The sequence below is a fragment of the Apus apus genome, chromosome 25 (assembly GCF_020740795.1).
Source record: "Apus apus isolate bApuApu2 chromosome 25, bApuApu2.pri.cur, whole genome shotgun sequence".
Lineage (NCBI taxonomy): Eukaryota > Metazoa > Chordata > Aves > Apodiformes > Apodidae > Apus > Apus apus.
In genome coordinates this window covers 4,011,853-4,029,801 of record NC_067306.1, presented here as the reverse complement: position 1 = coordinate 4,029,801, position 17,949 = coordinate 4,011,853, and the positions used below count along the sequence as shown (strand labels likewise).

Genomic DNA, 17,949 nt, shown 5'->3' with positions numbered 1-17,949 from the left:
AATTCCCTGATTCGGCTTGTAAAGGAGTCAGAGAGGCTCAGCATCCCTTCTCCAGGGTGGGTAAGATCATGTCCCACGGGCTTCCAGCCTCCAGATTGTCTCATCCCACAGATTTGTCTTCCTGATGGTTTCAGGTCCCCAGGGTCTGGGCGCAGCTGCTTCTCGCCTCGTCCTGCCGCGACGCCCGTCGGGGAGGGACAAGGTCACTTCACCCAGGGGGACAAAAGTGTCCCCTGCCAGCTGCAGGGCCACTTCCCATCACGGCACTTCCCTGGGGAAGGAGGGGAGAACCTGAGTAGATGGAAAAGCCTCTTCCTAATGAGTAGATGAGGCTTTCCTGAAGCAGCCCAGGGAAGCACTCGAGCGCAGCCCGGAGCGCTCCTGGGCTTGTTTTGCCGTCCCTTCCACTCCAGCTTGGAGCAGCTCGAGGAGTTGGCACCTACTTGCTGATACTCCCAGCTGGCCCTGGCTGCACCACTCACTCCTTTAAGCTGTTAAACCGTTATCACAAGAAACTGTTGTCTTCAATTCCCTGTGTGTGCTCAGGAGAGAGGGGGGAGTAGAACTGACTCCTTCCTAGGAGTGGCTTCTGCCACTCCAAGTTCACCTAAAGCAGAAGAGAATGACAACAAAGCAAGGCAGATCTGAACAGAGATGTCTTTTTTTTTTAGCTGGAGGTTTTTTCCAGGAGGGGTGAGTTTATTTAAATCCTGTTGGTCCAGATATAGCAGAAGCCTGTGGCTGAGAAGCAGAGAGAGCAGGGAGGGGTGAGAGCGTTTCCCTCACGGGCATCTCATCTGACAGGCTCAGAAACACGTTTCACAGCAGGTGACACTTTGACCAAGAGACTTTCCACCTGCCCTAGCTGAGCTCCCTCAAACTGCTGCTGGGGCTCCAGCTTCCCCTCCTCATGCTGCCCTCCCTGACTCCCCTGGGGAGACGCTGGAATTGAAATTCATAAAGGTCAAATTAACAACATCAGCGTCTCTTCTCGGTTCAGCCTCGTTGGCGTCTCTCCCACCAAGGCAGAAATACTAATAAAGAGGCTGAGCAGGGGCTAAAGAGGCAGCAGGGAGTGACTTAGCACCTAGGGAGAGCTGTGATCCTGGTGTAGGGTTAGGAACAAGAAGATACAAACTCATCTTTATGGAAAACCATCATGGTGTAATGTACAGTGGTATCAGTGCAGCCAGTCTGCCCCATTGTCCAGGAAACAGGAATGTCAGTAGAAACTTGCTTATGTTCTTGGAATTTCTTGTGGAGGAGGGAAGGAGGTGATGAGGTTTTCTGGTAGGAAATAGTGTCCTGGCACATCTCAGGGTGAGCAGCAGCTACAGCACTTCCACTGTGCCTTGGACTGACTGCAGGAAAAACATTGCCAGCTACTCCAGTCACTTGTAGCCAAACTAGAAGTCTTTGCTAGGAAAGCTCTGCCAGGGAGGGATTTTTTTTTTAGTTTGCTCACCCACCAGCAAAGCCCAACCAACACCAGGGAATAAACCACTTGCTGCTACCCTTGCTAATAACACAACTGCAGCCACTCCATGGGTCGGATCAGGACAAGACATGCTCCAAACCCAACCCACTACCTTGTATATTCCATAAATATGTCAAGAGAGACCCCACCAAGAGCACTGTGTCCAGTTCTGGAGCTCCCAACATAAGAGGGACATGGAGCTCCTGGAGAGAGTCCAGAGGAGACCACAGAGATGATGGGAGGGCTGGAGCAGCTCTGCTCTGGAGACAGGCTGGGAGAGTTGGGGTGTTCAGCCTGGAGAAGAGAAGGCTCCAGTGAGACCTTAGAGCAGCTTCCAGTGCCTGAAGGGGCTCCAGGAAAGCTGGGGAGGGGCTTGGGACAAGGGCAGGGAGGGGTGGGATGAGGGGGATGGATGAAAACTGGAAGAGGGAGATTGAGGTGAGACATGAGAAGGAAATTCTTGGCTGTGAGGGTGGTGAGAGCCTGGCCCAGGTTGCCCAGGGAAGCTGTGGCTGCCCCATCCCTGGCAGTGTTGAAGGGCAGGTTGGATGGGGCTTGGAGCAGCCTGGGCTGGTGGGAGGTGTCCCTGCCCATGCAGGAGGTGGGACTGGATGATCTTTAAGATCCCTTCCAACCCAAACCATTCTGTTCTATGATTCTGGATGTGCTCCACAGGAGCTGTGCACGGAACAGTCTGAAGTGATGACATTGAGCAGATGCATCAAACACCAATGGCAGGAGCTGGGTTTGTTGCCTCCTATTTATTCTTCTCCAGAATGGCAGCAGAGACCCAAGGGGACAGTCAATGTTGGTGAATAGTAACAAGCTGAAAATTCATTACAAAGACACTTTGCTATCTTAATGCTTAATGAGCCTGTGTAATTATTTTACATTGAGGATCATGGAACTTGAATGCTTGGGAGGATTGCTGGGATTATTTTAAGGACTGGACTCTTACAAAGATAAATAGAAACACCCAGTGGCATGGGAAGTTGTGCTGGAGGGAGAGTGTCAGCAAGGATCTGGGTATTTTGAGACAACCAGCCACACTGAGTAGCCAGCCCTGGCTCAGAGGGAAGGCAGGCAGCTCCACCACCCCAATTTCAACCCCATGTTAACAGCAATTGTCCCCTGGTGCCATTTCCCTCAAGGCCTCAAGGTGTTACTCAAGCATTTAGCCCCAGAAGCAGCCAGGATGGAGCCACCCCTCCTTGGCCCACCAGAGCCACCCCCCAACAGCCCTTCCTTTGGGGCAACGAGGTATGAAATGGCTCTTTCTGCTCCACCAGTGTGGTGGAGCTGCTCAGGAGGGCCACAAGACCTTTTGTGCACTAGCTGGGCTGAGGGTGTTTTGCTTGGATGTGGAGATGAAGCCCTGGTTCCCAAATGCAAATGCTGCAGCAGGGGTGGCCTGGAGGAGCCAGAGGCTTCATTCTGTCCACGAGGCAGCAGCAGCAACACAGTCACTGAGGACATCAGGGATGGACAGAGATGATTGTGACTGAGCATGAGCTCAGGACAGGTACAGATTGGAGCTTGACCTTTCAGCTGTTCCTCAGCCTCCTGAGACGCATCAGATCAACGACCCAGCCATGGAAAAGAGCCTGAGCTGCACATTTCCATCATGTCTCCTGGCCCTTTGCACGAGGGGAGAGAGGCTCTGCCTTTGGAGCAGCCCCAGCATGGCTGGGGGCACAGCACCAGCTGTGGTGCAAAGCTTGGGGTGAGACCAGAACCAGTTTACTGGCACAGTTACACCAACACAGACCTTTGCTTCCCTCCTCTTCACACCATCCTAGCAAGGCTTGGATGCCACAATAACACTTGAACCCTCCTGGCATCAGCTGAAAAGCACCTTGGCCACATGTCTGGTGGTGCTGACCCAGGAGAAACCTGCTCCATCCTCTTCCAATTTGCTCCAAATCTTTGGCAGCTGAGCTGGGAAGGGGAGAGTTTTCCCCTGCCAGGCTTCCCCAGTTTGAGCTTGGAGCCATCACCAGGGGCCTGTGTGAGGGGGAAGGAGGCTGGAGGGGGCTGTTTGGTGTAGACAGGAGGGATATTGCTGTTGTTATCCTGTCTCAGTGAAAGTCCCTGGACAGACACTGGTTGTTTTTTTTTTCTTTAGAAGAAAGGGAACAATTTTATAACCCTTCAAACAGCACAACCCGAAGGAAACGGGTGGGAAGGGACTTGAGTGACATCCCCCAGGCCACATTCCCCTCCTCACAGCAGGACTAGCTCCTTCCTGCCCCAAAATGCAGTGTTTCTGTGTGGGAGGGACCTAAATCAGGGCTGTTGGGTGCAGGTAGAAGATTCACTGACCTTTCTTGCTGCCAAGACCCAAAACTGTCTGTGCAGCCAACGGTGCTGAGGAAGCTGCAGCAGAACCTGGGGGGGAATCATCTCCTGCAAATACAGAGAGGCCAGGAAGCAGACATGGAAGCATTTAGCACTGATATATCTCATTTCCATGCTAAACACTGCTCTAAGTGCTGGGAGCAGCTGGAGCAGATGGTCCTGCTGGGCAAACCCATGGTGGAAGCCCTCCCAGCACTCTTCGCCTTCACTGTTTTACTTAACTCTTCCCCAGCAGGAGATTTATGTGGGTTTTTTTTTTCCCTTCCCTACATGCTGGTGAGAGCAGCAAGAGCAGCATCTGCTTCCTGCAGCTCGTCTTCATCCAGTGTTTCTCAGTGTGAGCCTGGGAAAAATATTACAGCCACCCACTGGATGGGAAGCTGGTGGGACAGACCTCAACAGGCTGCCTGCCGTGGTGCTGGCTTGATGGTGGCATCTCAGAAGTGTCCTACAGCCTGGCTGAGCCCCTCCTCTGCTCACCCCACTGCAGCCCCCAAGCCCAAGTCTCACCCCAACCACCCTCACCCGTGGGATTAGGAGTTGCTGAGGTCCTGGTGATCTTGCTCCACCTTCCCCCTGCCGTGGTGGGACTGCAAGAGCCACCCCCTGGGTTTGTCACCAAGTGGGTGGCCATAGCCATTGACAGCAGTGCCAAGCAGCATTAGATCCAGTGCCCTGGAGAAATGGGGGGGTATTTTATCCAGGCATAGAAGAGAATGATGCCACCTTTGTCTGACAGCATCATTTCCATGAGTTTACCTTGGGTTTGGTGATGAATGGCACGGCTGTGGCTTTGTTTTGCTGATCCCGTTGCTGCTTCTCTCTGGATCTGAGTCATTTCATCCTGAGTCCTCCTGCCTGTCCTCCCTGAGCAACCTGTGCCCCTGGGATACAGGAGGGAAACTGAGGCACGAGGGGATGGGGAGAAAATGGAGGTTGTGTTCAGCCCCACAGCTCACAGGGGAGGTTTCAACAACTGCATGAGCTGCTCTGGGCATTAGAACCACACAAACCCCCTTTTCTTATGTTGATTCATTCCAAGTGAATCTTCTCCTGTTTCACATGTTCACGTGGCTTCTGACCTGGGAGGATTCCCAGGTGCCCAACAGGGAAAGCACTTGGGATTTCACTTTATCCTTGAATGAATTCCCAGTTTTCTTTTCCTCTACCTTGATGCAAATCAAGATACATTTTTAATCAGGGGGCTTCATTTTCCACGACCCTCTGCTTCCCTGTCAGATTTGGGTCAAAACAACTGAGGAACTCAACGAATGTTAATGGATGCAGATAAAAGCAGACACACACACCCCCCACGTGTGATTAAATGCACCTTGTTTCCCAAGGAAGACAGCCTTAAAACAGTTAATTTAAAGGGAAGGTTGCTGCAGCAACCACACACATTAGCCAAGCTAAAAGCAAAGGTCATGGATAAAATTAATTTCTCACTCCAAGCTATGGGAGGCAGAAGGTAACACTCACCATGGGCTGATGCTTCCCCAGCTCCCACTCTTGGAAGTTGTTTTTCTTTGCAAAGATATTGGCAGAAAACCTTCTCTTGGAATATTTGCCCTGGGAACATCCCAGAAAAACAAGGAGCCAGTTTTTTCAGATAATCGATGAAGACAAATATTCCCCTATTTAAAACTTCGTTGTGTGAATCACAAAATGTGTTGGGATTTTTTGGGTTTGGTGGCTCTTTATCCAGCTCTATCCATAGGAATTCTCAGGGGAGGTGTTCAAAGAACAGTCCCTGAGTTGGGGTGGAGAGGAGACGTCGTGTTTTCACCCTCCCCGAGAACTGGGAATTGGGGTGTTTTGCCTTTGGGAAGGGCAACATCTGTGTCAGTTCCAGCAGCACAAACATCTCTGGTGCCCCAGAGTGGTTTGCTCTGACCTCTGCCCCTGCCAGGCTCTGCTGCCCACCCACCAGCTGCCTGCCAAGGACTGTATTTTATGGGTATTTCAGCCTTTGTGCTTCCTGCTCCACTCTGAGATGCAGCGAGGACGTATTTAGCTCCAGTACATGTTGTTCTAAATATACAGAAATTAGAGATAAAAAAGTCTGCAATCTGGCCTACCTAGTGCCCACGTTAGCACGCCCGTGGAGCTGGGAAAATCACACGACTCCTGCCTGAAATCAGAAATAGCAGCAGCAGACTTGGAGTTTTCTTCCTGGGAAAGGCTGGAAGAGACCAACGGGAAGGGCTAGGAAGGAGATCTTGCAGCCAGGAGGCTGTGAGAGGGTTGGGGGAGCTCTGAGGAACATCCCACCAGGACCAGGCTGGAGTCACCTCTGGGAAAGGGAAAAGCTGGCTGATTGCTGGTTGTTGTGGGGCTGAATGCCAAAGTTGTGGTTGAAGAAAGGAGCAGGGCTGGAGGACCAGAGCCAGGAACTCCCAGATGACTTTGGAAGCTGGCTCAGAAAACCAGGCTTGCACCAGAACTGGACTTCACCCAGGTGCTCAAGCAGGTCCAGAACAATAGTCGTGGCCAGAATGGGCTAACCAGTCCTTGGAGAGTCCTGGAACAGACCCTGCTTGGCATCTGCCATGAGGCTCTTCTGAGGGCTGATCTTGCAGCGACCCACCAGCTCAGCCAGGACTGCAGCACCAAACCTAGACCCTTCAGCAGCCTGGAGGTGGCCAGGAGCCCTCCAGTAACTCTGTCCCCTCCTGCCCCCCAGGTCCCCAGTGCAAGGCCAGGATCCCTCCAGTAACTCTGTCCCCTCCTGTCCCCCAGGTCCCCAGTGCAAGGCCAGGATCCCTCCAGTAACTCTGTCCCCTGCTGCCCCCCAGGTCCCCAGTGCAAGGCCAGGATCCCTCCAGTAACTCTGTCCCCTGCTGCCCCCCAGGTCCCCAGTGCAAGGCCAGGATCCCTCCAGTAACTCTGTCCCCTCCTGCCCCCCAGGTCCCCAGTGCAAGGCCAGGATCCCTCCAGTAACTCTGTCCCCTGCTGCCCCCCAGGTCCCCAGTGCAACGCCTCGGTGGACCTGATCGGCACGTGCTGGCCCCGCAGCGCGGTGGGGCAGCTGGTGGCACGACCCTGCCCCGAGTACTTCTACGGCGTGCGGTACAACACCACCAGTAAGACAACCAGAACCAGCTGGGATGGGGTCGGTGAGGGCTGGGGGCGTTCAGGGAGTCGTGTGCCTCAAGGGCTGCGGGGACACGAGGGACAACGCGGCCCCGGGGGCCGGGTGGGATCTGCCCCACCAGCAGAAGGAGGGAGCTTCCCTGTCCCAGCTCACAGGGGAAGTGGTTTCACAGCAGTGGCTTTGCAAGCAGGACATGACCCCCCCGGGAAGGGGAAGAGGGTTGATGCCCCCACGGTGGGGGGCAGGGGCAGAGGAGGGAGCTGCCCACCCTCCTGGAGGGGACCCCGAGCTCTGCAGCCCCAGCTGAGCAAGGACTGGGGGACCTTGTGGCTCATCCCCTCCCGGCAGGGGTGACTTGTCACTGCTGGTGACAGGGGACAAAGCAAAGCCACTTGAAAAGGGCCCAAAGCCATTCCTAGCTCTCAGCTGAGCTCCTGACCACCCAAGCTCTGCTTTTGATGCATGAAACCTCTTCCTTCCCACAGAAAAACATTTTTTCCATCCCACACCTTTTTGCTGCAGTGGAAGATCAGGTGCTCACAGCTCCTGCTTCCTGCTGCCTCTCCTGCCATTCCAGGAGTCTCTTTGCATGAATCCATACTTAAGCCTGCCTGAAAGCCATCTCCATCCCTGTCCCACCCCACCATCCCACCCATGGTCTTTCCTATTAATAGCAGCAGCCCAGCATGGCCCCAGTGCTGGCATCACCCCAGAGCCAACACCATCCAGAGACTGCTCCAGGGCTGGCGTGGTCATTCCTTCCCAATTAACCTTCTCCTCCCCGTCCTTCCTGAGAGGTGAAGAAAGCTCCAAGTGCAGGGAGAGGAGGGAGAGCCTGAGGCTGCTGCTACAGCAGGTGACACCTCATCACTCCAGCACATGGTGCAGAAATGGGCCAGAGATTTTGGTTCTGCAATTGCAACCCAGGTGGCATCTGGGCTGGCTTCAAAGCAAAAGATGCCACCGGCTTGGTGGCAGGGACCCCTGCATTGGTAACAGTCACCAGGTCACCTCGTTGTGCCCCTGCCTTGATAACCCTTTGTTGGGCACCTTCTCTTTCAGACAATGGCTACAGGGAGTGCCTCACCAACGGGAGCTGGGCAGCACGGGTCAACTATTCCCAGTGCCAGGAGATCCTCAGTGAAGAGGTAGGACCTCTTAGACTTTAGGAGGAACTGTCTCTTAGACATTTGGAAGAATTTCTTCACTATGAAGTTGGAGAGACACTGAAACATGTTGCCCAGAGAAGCTGTGGCTGCCCCATCCCTGGCAGTGTTGAAGGGCAGGTTGGATGGGGCTTGGAGCAGCCTGGGCTGGTGGGAGGTGTCCCTGCCCACGCAGGGGGTTGGATCTAGATAATCTTTAAGATGCCTTCCAACTGAAACCATTCCATGATTCTATGACCTTGGTAGCCTCTCAGCCAAGCTCTTGGCAGGAGGGTGAGGGACAAAAAATGGAGTTTTGGAGGACAACAGCATCCAGGCCAGGAACAGCCCCAGCTTGTGGGCTGGGCGTGCAGCAGCAGCCCAGGTCAAGGGCTGGCTGCAGCACATATGACCCCCTTCTTGATCTGGGTTTTCATTCCCTGCCAAAAATAAAGCCACACCTGTGTCCTTCCCTGTTAAACCTCCAGGAGGATTTGCAGTGTGAGGTCTTCTGGCCCCAGGGCCTCTGGGTGCAGATCAGCAAGTCCTCTGGCCACACCACCCTCCCCCAGCTCCCTCCTGCCACAGGCCCCCAGTGCAAACCCCACCCTCCCCACTGGCAAGGAACAAAGCAGGTGTTTAGGAGACTGAGAGGGATAAAAACATGGGCACCATCAATCAGAAGCCCCCGAGGAGGTCAAGCCACCCCACGGAGCAGAGGAGAAGACATATGGGCTGTTCATTTGCAGTTGATAACCACCTCTGGTATTTAAGCTGCTGCTATCTCTTGCCAGGAATGGTTTTCTCACTCAGATAATTGCTAATTCACAGGTTGGATGAGTGCCTAACAGCAGGAGCAATCAATTAATTTAATTATCACTCACACCTTCCCGAGATCTCCTGCTCCCTCTGCCCAGATTCATCCCAGGCTCTCAGCTGCCCTCAGGGCAATGGGGAATGAACTGAGACATCAGATGTCACTGCTGGGCTGAGCTGCAGCAGGATTTCTCTGGACAAGGGGTTGGGAATGTCCCAGCACTGAGTAAAGGTGATGTGACAGCCATGAGCTGCAGTGACATGGGCAGGAGATGAAGTGCCTGAGCCCTTTGCTGGTCCCTCTCCTGTCCACATGATCCCCACCCAACCAGTTGTGTCTCCTTCCAGCCCCATCTCCACAGTCCTGCACCGGGTGGGCTCCAGTTGGTTTCTCAAAAAGGACCCCAATTTTGCAGTGTGGCTCTCAGAGGTGATGTGGTGGAGGAGGTGGGTTTGTGGTGGTACCCAGGGCTGCTGCTGACCCCTTCCCCCTCTCCCCTCATCAGAAGAAGAGCAAGCTGCATTACCACATCGCAGTCATCATCAACTACCTGGGGCACTGTGTCTCTCTGGGGGCTCTCCTGGTGGCCTTTGTGCTCTTCATGCGCCTGCGGTGAGTGGCCTGACCTGCTCTTGTCCTCCTGCCCTGGCCACAAGCCCAGGGAGGTCACCTCTTGGGCTGGGAACAGACCTGGCCCTTGTGTCTTTCCATATCATCCCCCACGGCTCAATGCTCTCCAGCCTGGAGGGATCATGCCTATCTCAGGGGCATTTTCCTCCTGCTGCTTTTTTTAAAGGAGTGGGTTATGGAGGCAGAGGGTCCTCCTTGGTGCCTTCCACCTCCTGGCCTTGCTCCTGCCCACCTCACACAGGGCATGGCCCCAGCGCTTCACCCTTGGGCTCCCAACAAAGACCTTCACCTACAAAAGCAGCCCCTTCCCCCCCCCAGCCCACACATGGCCATCCTGCAGGCACCCACCATGCTCTGACAGTCCCTCCTCCCCCTCCTCTCCAGGAGCATCCGGTGCCTGAGGAACATCATCCACTGGAACCTGATCACAGCCTTCATCCTACGCAACGCCACGTGGTTCGTGGTGCAGCTCACCATGAACCCTGAGGTGCACGAGAGCAACGTGGTAGGTGCAGCTCTGCCAGGCAGCTGGGCTGAGCCTGGGACCTGTGGGGGGCTGGAGGATCTGAGATATCAAACCACAAGAGCAGCTTGAGGGCCCGGACAAGGCTGACCTGGTGGCTGGTGGACAACCCAGGCTGACGAGCAATGTGGGTTGAATGGTTCTGCTGGGCTCTGGGTTGCTCTGGGCGTTGGTTCTGCCACCCTAACCCAGAGATCTGCTTGTCACCCTCCATGTCTTCTCCTACCCCCCTCTTGGCAGGTCTGGTGCCGCTTGGTCACTGCCGCCTACAACTACTTCCACGTCACCAACTTCTTCTGGATGTTTGGGGAGGGCTGCTACCTGCACACGGCCATCGTGCTCACCTACTCCACCGACAAGCTCCGCAAGTGGATGTTCATCTGCATTGGCTGGTGTAAGTGTCAGGACTCCCCCTCTCCACCCACCGGGTGCCCAGGGTCTCAGTGATGGGTGATTCCCACCTCCATCCTCTGCTCCCGCTCTTCTCCCACCCCAGGAGCTGCAAAGAGGCTGCCAGGAGTGGGAGGATGGGGTCTAGCATAATGGTAGGATGGAGAAGAGAAGGCTCTGGAGAGACCTCATAGGAGGCTTCCAGTGCCTGAAGGGGCTCCAGGAAAGATGAGGAGAGACCTGGGACAAGGGCAGGGAGGGATGGGATGAGGGGGATGGATAAAAACTGGAAGAGGGAGATTGAGGTGAGACATGAGGAGGAAATTCTTGGCTGTGAGGGTGGTGAGAGCCTGGCCCAGGCTGCCCAGGGAAGCTGTGGCTGCCCCATCCCTGGCAGTGTTGAAGGGCAGGTTGGATGGGGCTTGGAGCAACCTGGGCTGGTGGGAGGTGTCCCTGCCCATGCAGGGGGTGGGACTGGATGATCTTGAAGGTCCCTTTCAACCCAAACCACTCCATGATTTATGATTCCATGATCTATGTATCGTCTCCCCCCGTGCTCTGCCCTGGTGAGGACATCCCTGGCACAGCACAGTTCAGTGGCAACGCTGCAGGCCTGAGGCTCCTCCCTGTGTTCCTCTCCAGGTATCCCCTTCCCCATCATCGTCGCCTGGGCCATCGGGAAGCTCTACTATGACAACGAGAAGTGAGATGGGTTTGCTCCCCTTCCCCAGCCTCCTTCCCATCCCAGTTCCCCAGGGAGCAGTTGTGCCAGGGGCTGGGGCAGACATGGACCATGCTTGGAAGGGCTGACAAGGGTCCATAGAAAGGGTGGGAGGAAAAACAAGGATCATATTCTTTCTTTCACCCCCTCTTTGGGCTTTCTGGTGCACAAGCCCTGCCTGCAGCTGCCTGTGGCTGCACGTTCCTCCTCAAAGGGCAAATGAGATCTTGTTTTCTTTTAAGGGGAAAAGGTGAGATTAAGGCAGAGCTCCTGTGATGTGTCTGCTAAATGGAGCTGGGATTTCACCTGCCAGTGGGGATATAAACTGCCACCCCCTGAGCCACGTTCACAGACACTTGCTAATGGAGCAGTTCACAGGCACCTGAGAGCTCATCCCCTGGGCTGGGAGGTTCCAGGGAGCCCGTGCAGATCAGGTCTCAGTTTTCAGGGCTGGTTTTGCCCCCTTGGCTCAGCAGCCCTGATGTACAAACCCCACCCAGGTGCTCTTGGGACCTGGATGCACCCAAGGGAGCTCCCATGGGGTTTGCTGGGGACCAGCCTGGATCTGTCTGCATTCCCTGCTGCTCTGCCCTGGAGAACTGTGTCCTGTTCTGGGCTGCCCAGTTCAAGAAGGACAGGGAACTGCTGGAGAGGGGACAGCAAAGGGCTGCAAAAATGATGAGGAGACTAAAACATCTTCCTTATGAGGAAAGGCTGAGGGACCTGGGTCTTTTTAGTCTGGAGAAGAGGAGAATGAGGGGGGATGTTATCAGTGCTGATCAATACTTCAAGGGTGGGTGGCAGGAGGGTGGGCCAGGCTTTTCTCAGAGGTGCCCAGTGACAGGACAAGAGGTAACAGGCACAGACTTGAACACAGGAAGTTCCATCTAAACATGAGGAGGAACTTCTGTACTGTGAAGGTGGCAGAGCACAGGGACAGGCTGCCCAGGTTGCTTGTGGAGGCTCCATCTCTGGAGACATTCTAAACCCACCTGGATGCCATGACCCTTGGACTGCATTATCTCCAGGGGTCCCTTCCAACCCCTAACACTGTGACTCTGTGTAAGGCTGTCCCTGCTCATCCCATCATAACCAGGTCCCACATCCATCCAGGGCCCATCATCACCCCCACAAGCCCATCCAGGGCCCATCATCACCCCCACAAGCCCCTGGGAACCTGGATTATGGGGGTTCGTGGGGGAAGCTCTTCCGTTGTGGCTAAGCAGTGTAAGCCATAGAGCTTTCACCCTGGGGACAGTGACTTACAGAGACTGTGCAAGGACAGGAATAATGTCACTCACACTGCAGCCTTGTCCCCAACACCAGATGTCCCTGACACTGCTTGTCCTTGCCCTGCAGGTGCTGGTTTGGGAAGCGAGCAGGAGTTTACACTGACTACATCTACCAAGGTCCCATGATCCTGGTGCTGCTGGTAAGAGCAAAGTGACCTTGTCTCCTAAATCCAGGATCCTTCCATCTACCCGTGGGGTCAAGCTGCTCCTGGACAGGGATTCTGGTCCCCTCCTTCGGGGTCACCCCACCACAGCAGTGCCATTCACCCTGCAGGCTCAGCTCCCAACCTGCACCTCCAGCAAACGTGGGCACCTCACCCACGCTGAGGAGTGGCCTGCATGGACCCTGCTGCTGTGGGATGGGCTAGAAAGAGGGCCTGGAGACCCCTCTCCCATGGGGAAGCTGCCATCAGCAGACTCCCACATGCATCAGTAAGTGCCTCCATCCCTGCCCTGGCACAGTTTGGGTGCAGGTGGGTGTTTTGTCCAGCATTTGCAGCAGCTTGGGGACCTCAACCCCATTCCTTGATGCACATCGCTTTGCTCCTGGCCCTTGGCTGGGCCGCAATGGTCCTACACACCATCTTTTGCTGGGGCTTTGCCCTTTTGGGAAGGGACAAAGAGGTGGCAGGTCACAAGCAGCAGTGCCAGGCTCTGACCTGTGCTTGCAGGGAGGAACCTCTGCACGAGGTCCCACAGCTTTTCCTCCCTCCTCACCCGACGCCAAGAAAATCCAAGGGAGGACTAATCACTGGCACCACCTGGCCTGGCTGGATAATTGAGCCTGCTTCTCATTTCCCAGCTCATCAGGTAGCCAGGCCACCTCTCCCTGGTGACAATTGTGCTGGGCTCCCAGGGCTGCCTTCCCGTGCCCTCGTTAGCAGCTCAGGGCTGGGAGAGTGGCCAAGTGGCTCCTTGCTGGCACGGCAGCCACGCTCTCAAAATCCCTTCAGCCACCTTTATGTGCCTCTTGCCCCTCCAACTTTTTCACCAGCAGCCCTTTCTCCAAGGTTTGCCCATCCTTACCAACCTGGGCCCTCCTGCTCCAATCCCTTGACCCAGCTCCTGCAGCTTCTTGCTTTAAAACCAATAAATGCAGATGTCCTCTTCCAAGAGGCAAGACATCATGCTCAAGAGGAAACGTTCCCATTTCCACTGGTATGGCCTCTTGCCTCTGCTGGGGAAATGGGGAACAACGTTGGGGAAGAAGACAGTTAACCAGGTGTCCTCTTCCTTCCAGATCAACTTCATCTTTCTGTTCAACATCGTCCGAATCCTCATGACAAAGCTCCGAGCTTCAACCACATCAGAGACCATCCAGTACAGGTAAGAGGATCAGTGACCCTGCAGAAAGCAGACCTAGAAACTGCAGCAGCATGATTTGGGGGGGATAGGAACAGTCCCACCAGCCAGGCAGCAAGGGGATGGGAGCATGGAGAGATATCTAAGAGCACCTCAACTGCTTTTTTTGGAGACACGTGGTCATTGCATCTGGGGCTGGTGACAAATCCTGGCTGGTGGAGAAGGTGGATGGTTGGATCTGCCTTTGAAGGGAGCTGAGGCTCTTTGCAAACGCCTGTTCTGGTGGGACTGGATCAGCTCTCCAGCCTTGGAGCTGCAAATCCTGGCATGGAGGTGAGAATTAAATTGCTTGGCAGCAAAGCAAAGGGCAAGGAAGGAGTAATGGATCCACACCACCCAAAACACCTCCTTGGGAAGCTGCAAGGAGAAGGCAACACTCTCAGCAGACACAACAAGAAGATTTAACCCATCCTGCTGCAGAGTATTTTCCAGGAGACTTGGGAAGTGGACAGTCAGAACAGCCCTCCAAAGCTCCTGGAACAGGAGAAGACCTTGGTCTTTTTCAGTGCTTCTCTCTGGATCATTTTCTGGGCAGGAACCAAGGAATCTCGCTGTGTGCTGGGTCAAGAGAAGCAGGTTGGGGGCAGAGGGTGATTTTTTTCATCTCAAAAAGGAAAAATCCAGATGCAATCCTTGGGAAATTCCAGCTGTCTTGATCCAGGAGCACTGAGCTGGGATGAATGATTCAGCTTGTGGTGAGCAGAGATGAAGGGGATTGAAAGGGGCTGGTTGGCCTCAGTCAGCAGTTTTGAGAGACTTTGGGTTTTTCAGTGTTTCCCTGATTTTGGCAGGGAAGGTTTTTTTACCTTTGGGCAGAAGAAGGTTTTCATTTCCCAGGGCCATTTTGTGGGACAGGGAAACTTGGGAGTGTTTGGTAGGTTATGAACTGGGCAGTCCTGCTTCAGCCAGGCCTGGGACAGCCCTGCAGGGTTTCTGCTCCACCTTAGACAGCAGCTTTTTACCAAAAAAGGGCTCTCCCCTGGGAAAGCTACACGGGTGCACGTGCTGCCCTGTGGTTTGCCAGCCTGAAGATGCTCAAATCAGCTCCTCCCAGCTCCTCTGTGCCATCTGGCAGGTTGTACCCATGGCTGTGGGCTCTCCTCCAGGCCAGGGATGCAGCCCAGGTCCCAGCCCCCAGCCCAGACCTGCCAGGGGTGACTTTCCCTCTTCTCAGCTCGTGTTGGAATCTGTCCATTAACAGGATTTTTAAGCAAAAAAAGTGTTGACTTGGCGTTGTTCTTGTCCCCTAATCCAAAGGAAGGAGATGCCAAGCCCTGATCCTTCCTCTTGTATCAGCCCCGTGACTTTTCACAAACTGCACTTGCAATCTCATCAAGAAAAGACATAAAATGAATTAGCTGGGTTAAGATTTTCATAAACCCCTGTTGACAGCTGTGAATGATATTTTTCCTCCTTAATTCTTTTTTAATCGAGCCTTGGATCAGCCAAGCAATCGTTTCCTGCCAGCTCAAGGTCAGGTCTCCACTCTCCACTGCCCTTTCCTGGATGGAGAACCCATGGAAGGTTCCCAGTGCTCAAACCAGCCCAGTCACTTGGAGATTGTGTTGGAAAACATCTGCTCCCTCCTCCCCTGGTCACTGATTTGCCCAGTCCCAGCTAGACCGGTCCCAGACTGGGAGTAGGATGTGGGGAGTTCCTCATGTCCAGGGCTGCCCTGTAGCAGCTCAGGTCCATGTTTTCTCCCCAGGAAAGCAGTCAAGGCCACGTTGGTGCTGCTGCCCTTGCTGGGAATCACCTACATGCTGTTCTTTGTCAACCCAGGGGAGGATGAGATCTCCAGGATTGTCTTCATCTATTTCAACTCCTTTCTGGAGTCCTTCCAGGTATGGTCCTCAGCACGAACTTCCACCCTGGTCCCCCCAGTAAGGGATGTGGAGGAGTCTGAACTGGTTGATGCTTCATCCTGCTTCTCCCCCCCCCCCCAAAACCAGACATCCCCAACCCCTGGAGCTGCTCTGGAGCCTGGGGGTGCCTGGTGGCCACAGGTCTGTGGTAACTCTGCTGCTTGTCTCCTTCCAGGGCTTCTTTGTCTCTGTCTTCTACTGCTTCCTGAACAGTGAGGTGAGCACAGGGGGGTCCTCAGGGGGTCTACACCCTTCCTCACAAGCAGCCACAAGCTCAGGCAGAGGCTGGGCTCCTGCACTGGGCTGAGAGGGTGCTGGCACCCAACTCCCCAGCTGAAGGTCTTTGCTGATCAGAGTTGGTGCTTCACCTCCAGGCACTGCTGTAGATGGGAATGACCACTCCTGGTCTCCTCCTCTTTTGGAGGAGGAAAATCCACCCCCAAGAGCAGATGCTGTGGGGTTGCACCCGTGTGATCTGGTGCAGCAGAGGAGCTGAGGGTCTCCCCATTCCTGAGGAACCCTTCCCAGTGGGAACTCTGGACACATGTGGGTACCCAGCACATGGACAAGGGCAGCTCTGACCCAAAACAGAGACAGCAGAAAGAAAGGAGGTGAGAGCAGAGGCTGATCCTTTGGGCAGCTCTTTCCTCTGCCTCCTCCCAAGTGCTCTTGCATCTTTTCTGGCTCAGGAGGGTTTGTCCCAGACAAGCTTCTTGTTACCAAACCAGCCATAATTGATGCAGGAGGAAAAGGGGCTGGAGCAAGGTGAGCTGGTGACCCGGGAACGTATCACACCGTGCAGTTCAGGGTTCTTCACCTCTCCGTGGGGTTTTTGATGCTCACCCAACAGCACCATCTCAGCCCAGTGCCCATCTCCTGGGGCCAGCCCCCACTGCAGCCCACGAAGGGGCATTTCTTCACTATCTACCTGCCACACAAAGCACTTGGGCTGTTGGAGGGTGGCATTAACGTTGGAGAAATGCCACCAGGCTCAACCAGACAAGCCATAAACCCTCCCTGGCTGTCTCCCACCCCTCTTCCAGCCCCTGGCAGCACCCGATGCAGGGTGGAAGGTGCTGGTTTGCCTGCAGAGCCCCTGCTCACCTTTATTTCTCCCTCTTGTTTCCGTGTTGCTCTCAGAGGCACCACCAGTCAGGTCCAGCTCTCCTCCCAGCAGCAAGGCTTGCGTCCCACCACCACATCAGACCAGGCTGGGTTCCCCGGGAGGTGACAGGGACGTTTTTTGGTTGAAAGCCTGAGGGTGAGGCTGGCTGGTGCCTCTGCAGATCTCTGGACGGCTGCGTGGTGATGATGTCCCCCTCTTCTGCCTCCCCCCACAGGTCAGGTCAGCCGTGAGGAAGCGCTGGCACCGCTGGCAGGACAAACACTCCATCCGCGCCCGGGTGGCTCGGGCCATGTCCATCCCCACCTCTCCCACCCGGGTCAGCTTCCACAGCATCAAGCAGTCCACAGCTGTCTGAGCTGGCAGCCAACTGCCCCGGGGGCAGGAGGAGCTGGTGTCCCCCCCTGCCTGGGAGCCCCGAGGTGGCACAGCCCAGGAGCCGGGTCCTGCCTGCGCCCGCCGGGCTGGCAGAGGCCGCGCAAACTCACTGCACCCGTGGGAGACCCTGCAGAAGGTCCTGTCCCACTTGCTGGGGCAGAGCCGTAGGACAGGACAGCTGAGATGCTGCTTTGTCACCTCCCTGGCAGTGGTGTGACCTGCTGGGGTGGCAGGAGGAGCCAGAGGAGCCCGGGGAGGTGGCAGCAGCCTCCCTGCCCACCTCCGTCCTGGGCACGGTGCCCCGTGTCCCACGGCTGCCTCGTTTGTCACTGCATTGAGGTGACAGGACAGCAGGACGTGGCTGGGACACCTCGTGGGGCTAATCCCTTGGGAAGATGGGTCAGCTTCCCAGTGTGTGCTTGCTGGGATGCTGCTGGGAGTGGGGGGGGAACCCTCCAGGGGGCAGGGGGGGTGGATGGAGAGCCCTGGACTGGTGGCAGATGTGGCTTCAGGTGGTTGTGGTTTTGTTCCACTGGTTGTTTGAGCCCTTCCCCTGCTCCTTGGCAGGTCCCCAGGATGTCCTGCAACTGCTGCTTGGTCTGACCAGGTCATTTCTCATCTCCACCCCGAGGATGTGGGACAGAGCAACAGGGTGGGAGAGGGAGAGGGGAGGGAACCACCGGGGGGGGGGGGGGAACAGGGATGGGTCTCAGGGGCTCTGAACAGCCACATGGAGGAGGCTTGGCCTTGAAGGGAGGTGTGAGATTTAGTTCA

General features: G+C 55.3%; 1 protein-coding gene across 1 annotated transcript in view; it reads left to right on the top strand.

Annotated features, from left to right (window-relative positions):
• The window catches only part of CRHR1 (corticotropin releasing hormone receptor 1), a 30,321-nt gene extending 12,690 nt beyond the window's left edge, over nucleotides 1-17,631 (top strand). The window contains exons 3-13 of the mRNA XM_051640508.1: nucleotides 6,799-6,918; nucleotides 7,992-8,077; nucleotides 9,397-9,503; nucleotides 9,906-10,026; nucleotides 10,285-10,438; nucleotides 11,077-11,137; nucleotides 12,515-12,587; nucleotides 13,688-13,773; nucleotides 15,518-15,653; nucleotides 15,850-15,891; nucleotides 17,015-17,631. Coding sequence (XP_051496468.1) covers nucleotides 6,799-6,918; nucleotides 7,992-8,077; nucleotides 9,397-9,503; nucleotides 9,906-10,026; nucleotides 10,285-10,438; nucleotides 11,077-11,137; nucleotides 12,515-12,587; nucleotides 13,688-13,773; nucleotides 15,518-15,653; nucleotides 15,850-15,891; nucleotides 17,015-17,155 — 1,127 coding nt within the window. The 3' untranslated portion in view covers nucleotides 17,156-17,631. The remainder of the gene's footprint in view (nucleotides 1-6,798; nucleotides 6,919-7,991; nucleotides 8,078-9,396; nucleotides 9,504-9,905; nucleotides 10,027-10,284; nucleotides 10,439-11,076; nucleotides 11,138-12,514; nucleotides 12,588-13,687; nucleotides 13,774-15,517; nucleotides 15,654-15,849; nucleotides 15,892-17,014) is intronic.
• The last annotated feature ends 318 nt before the right edge of the window (nucleotides 17,632-17,949 follow it).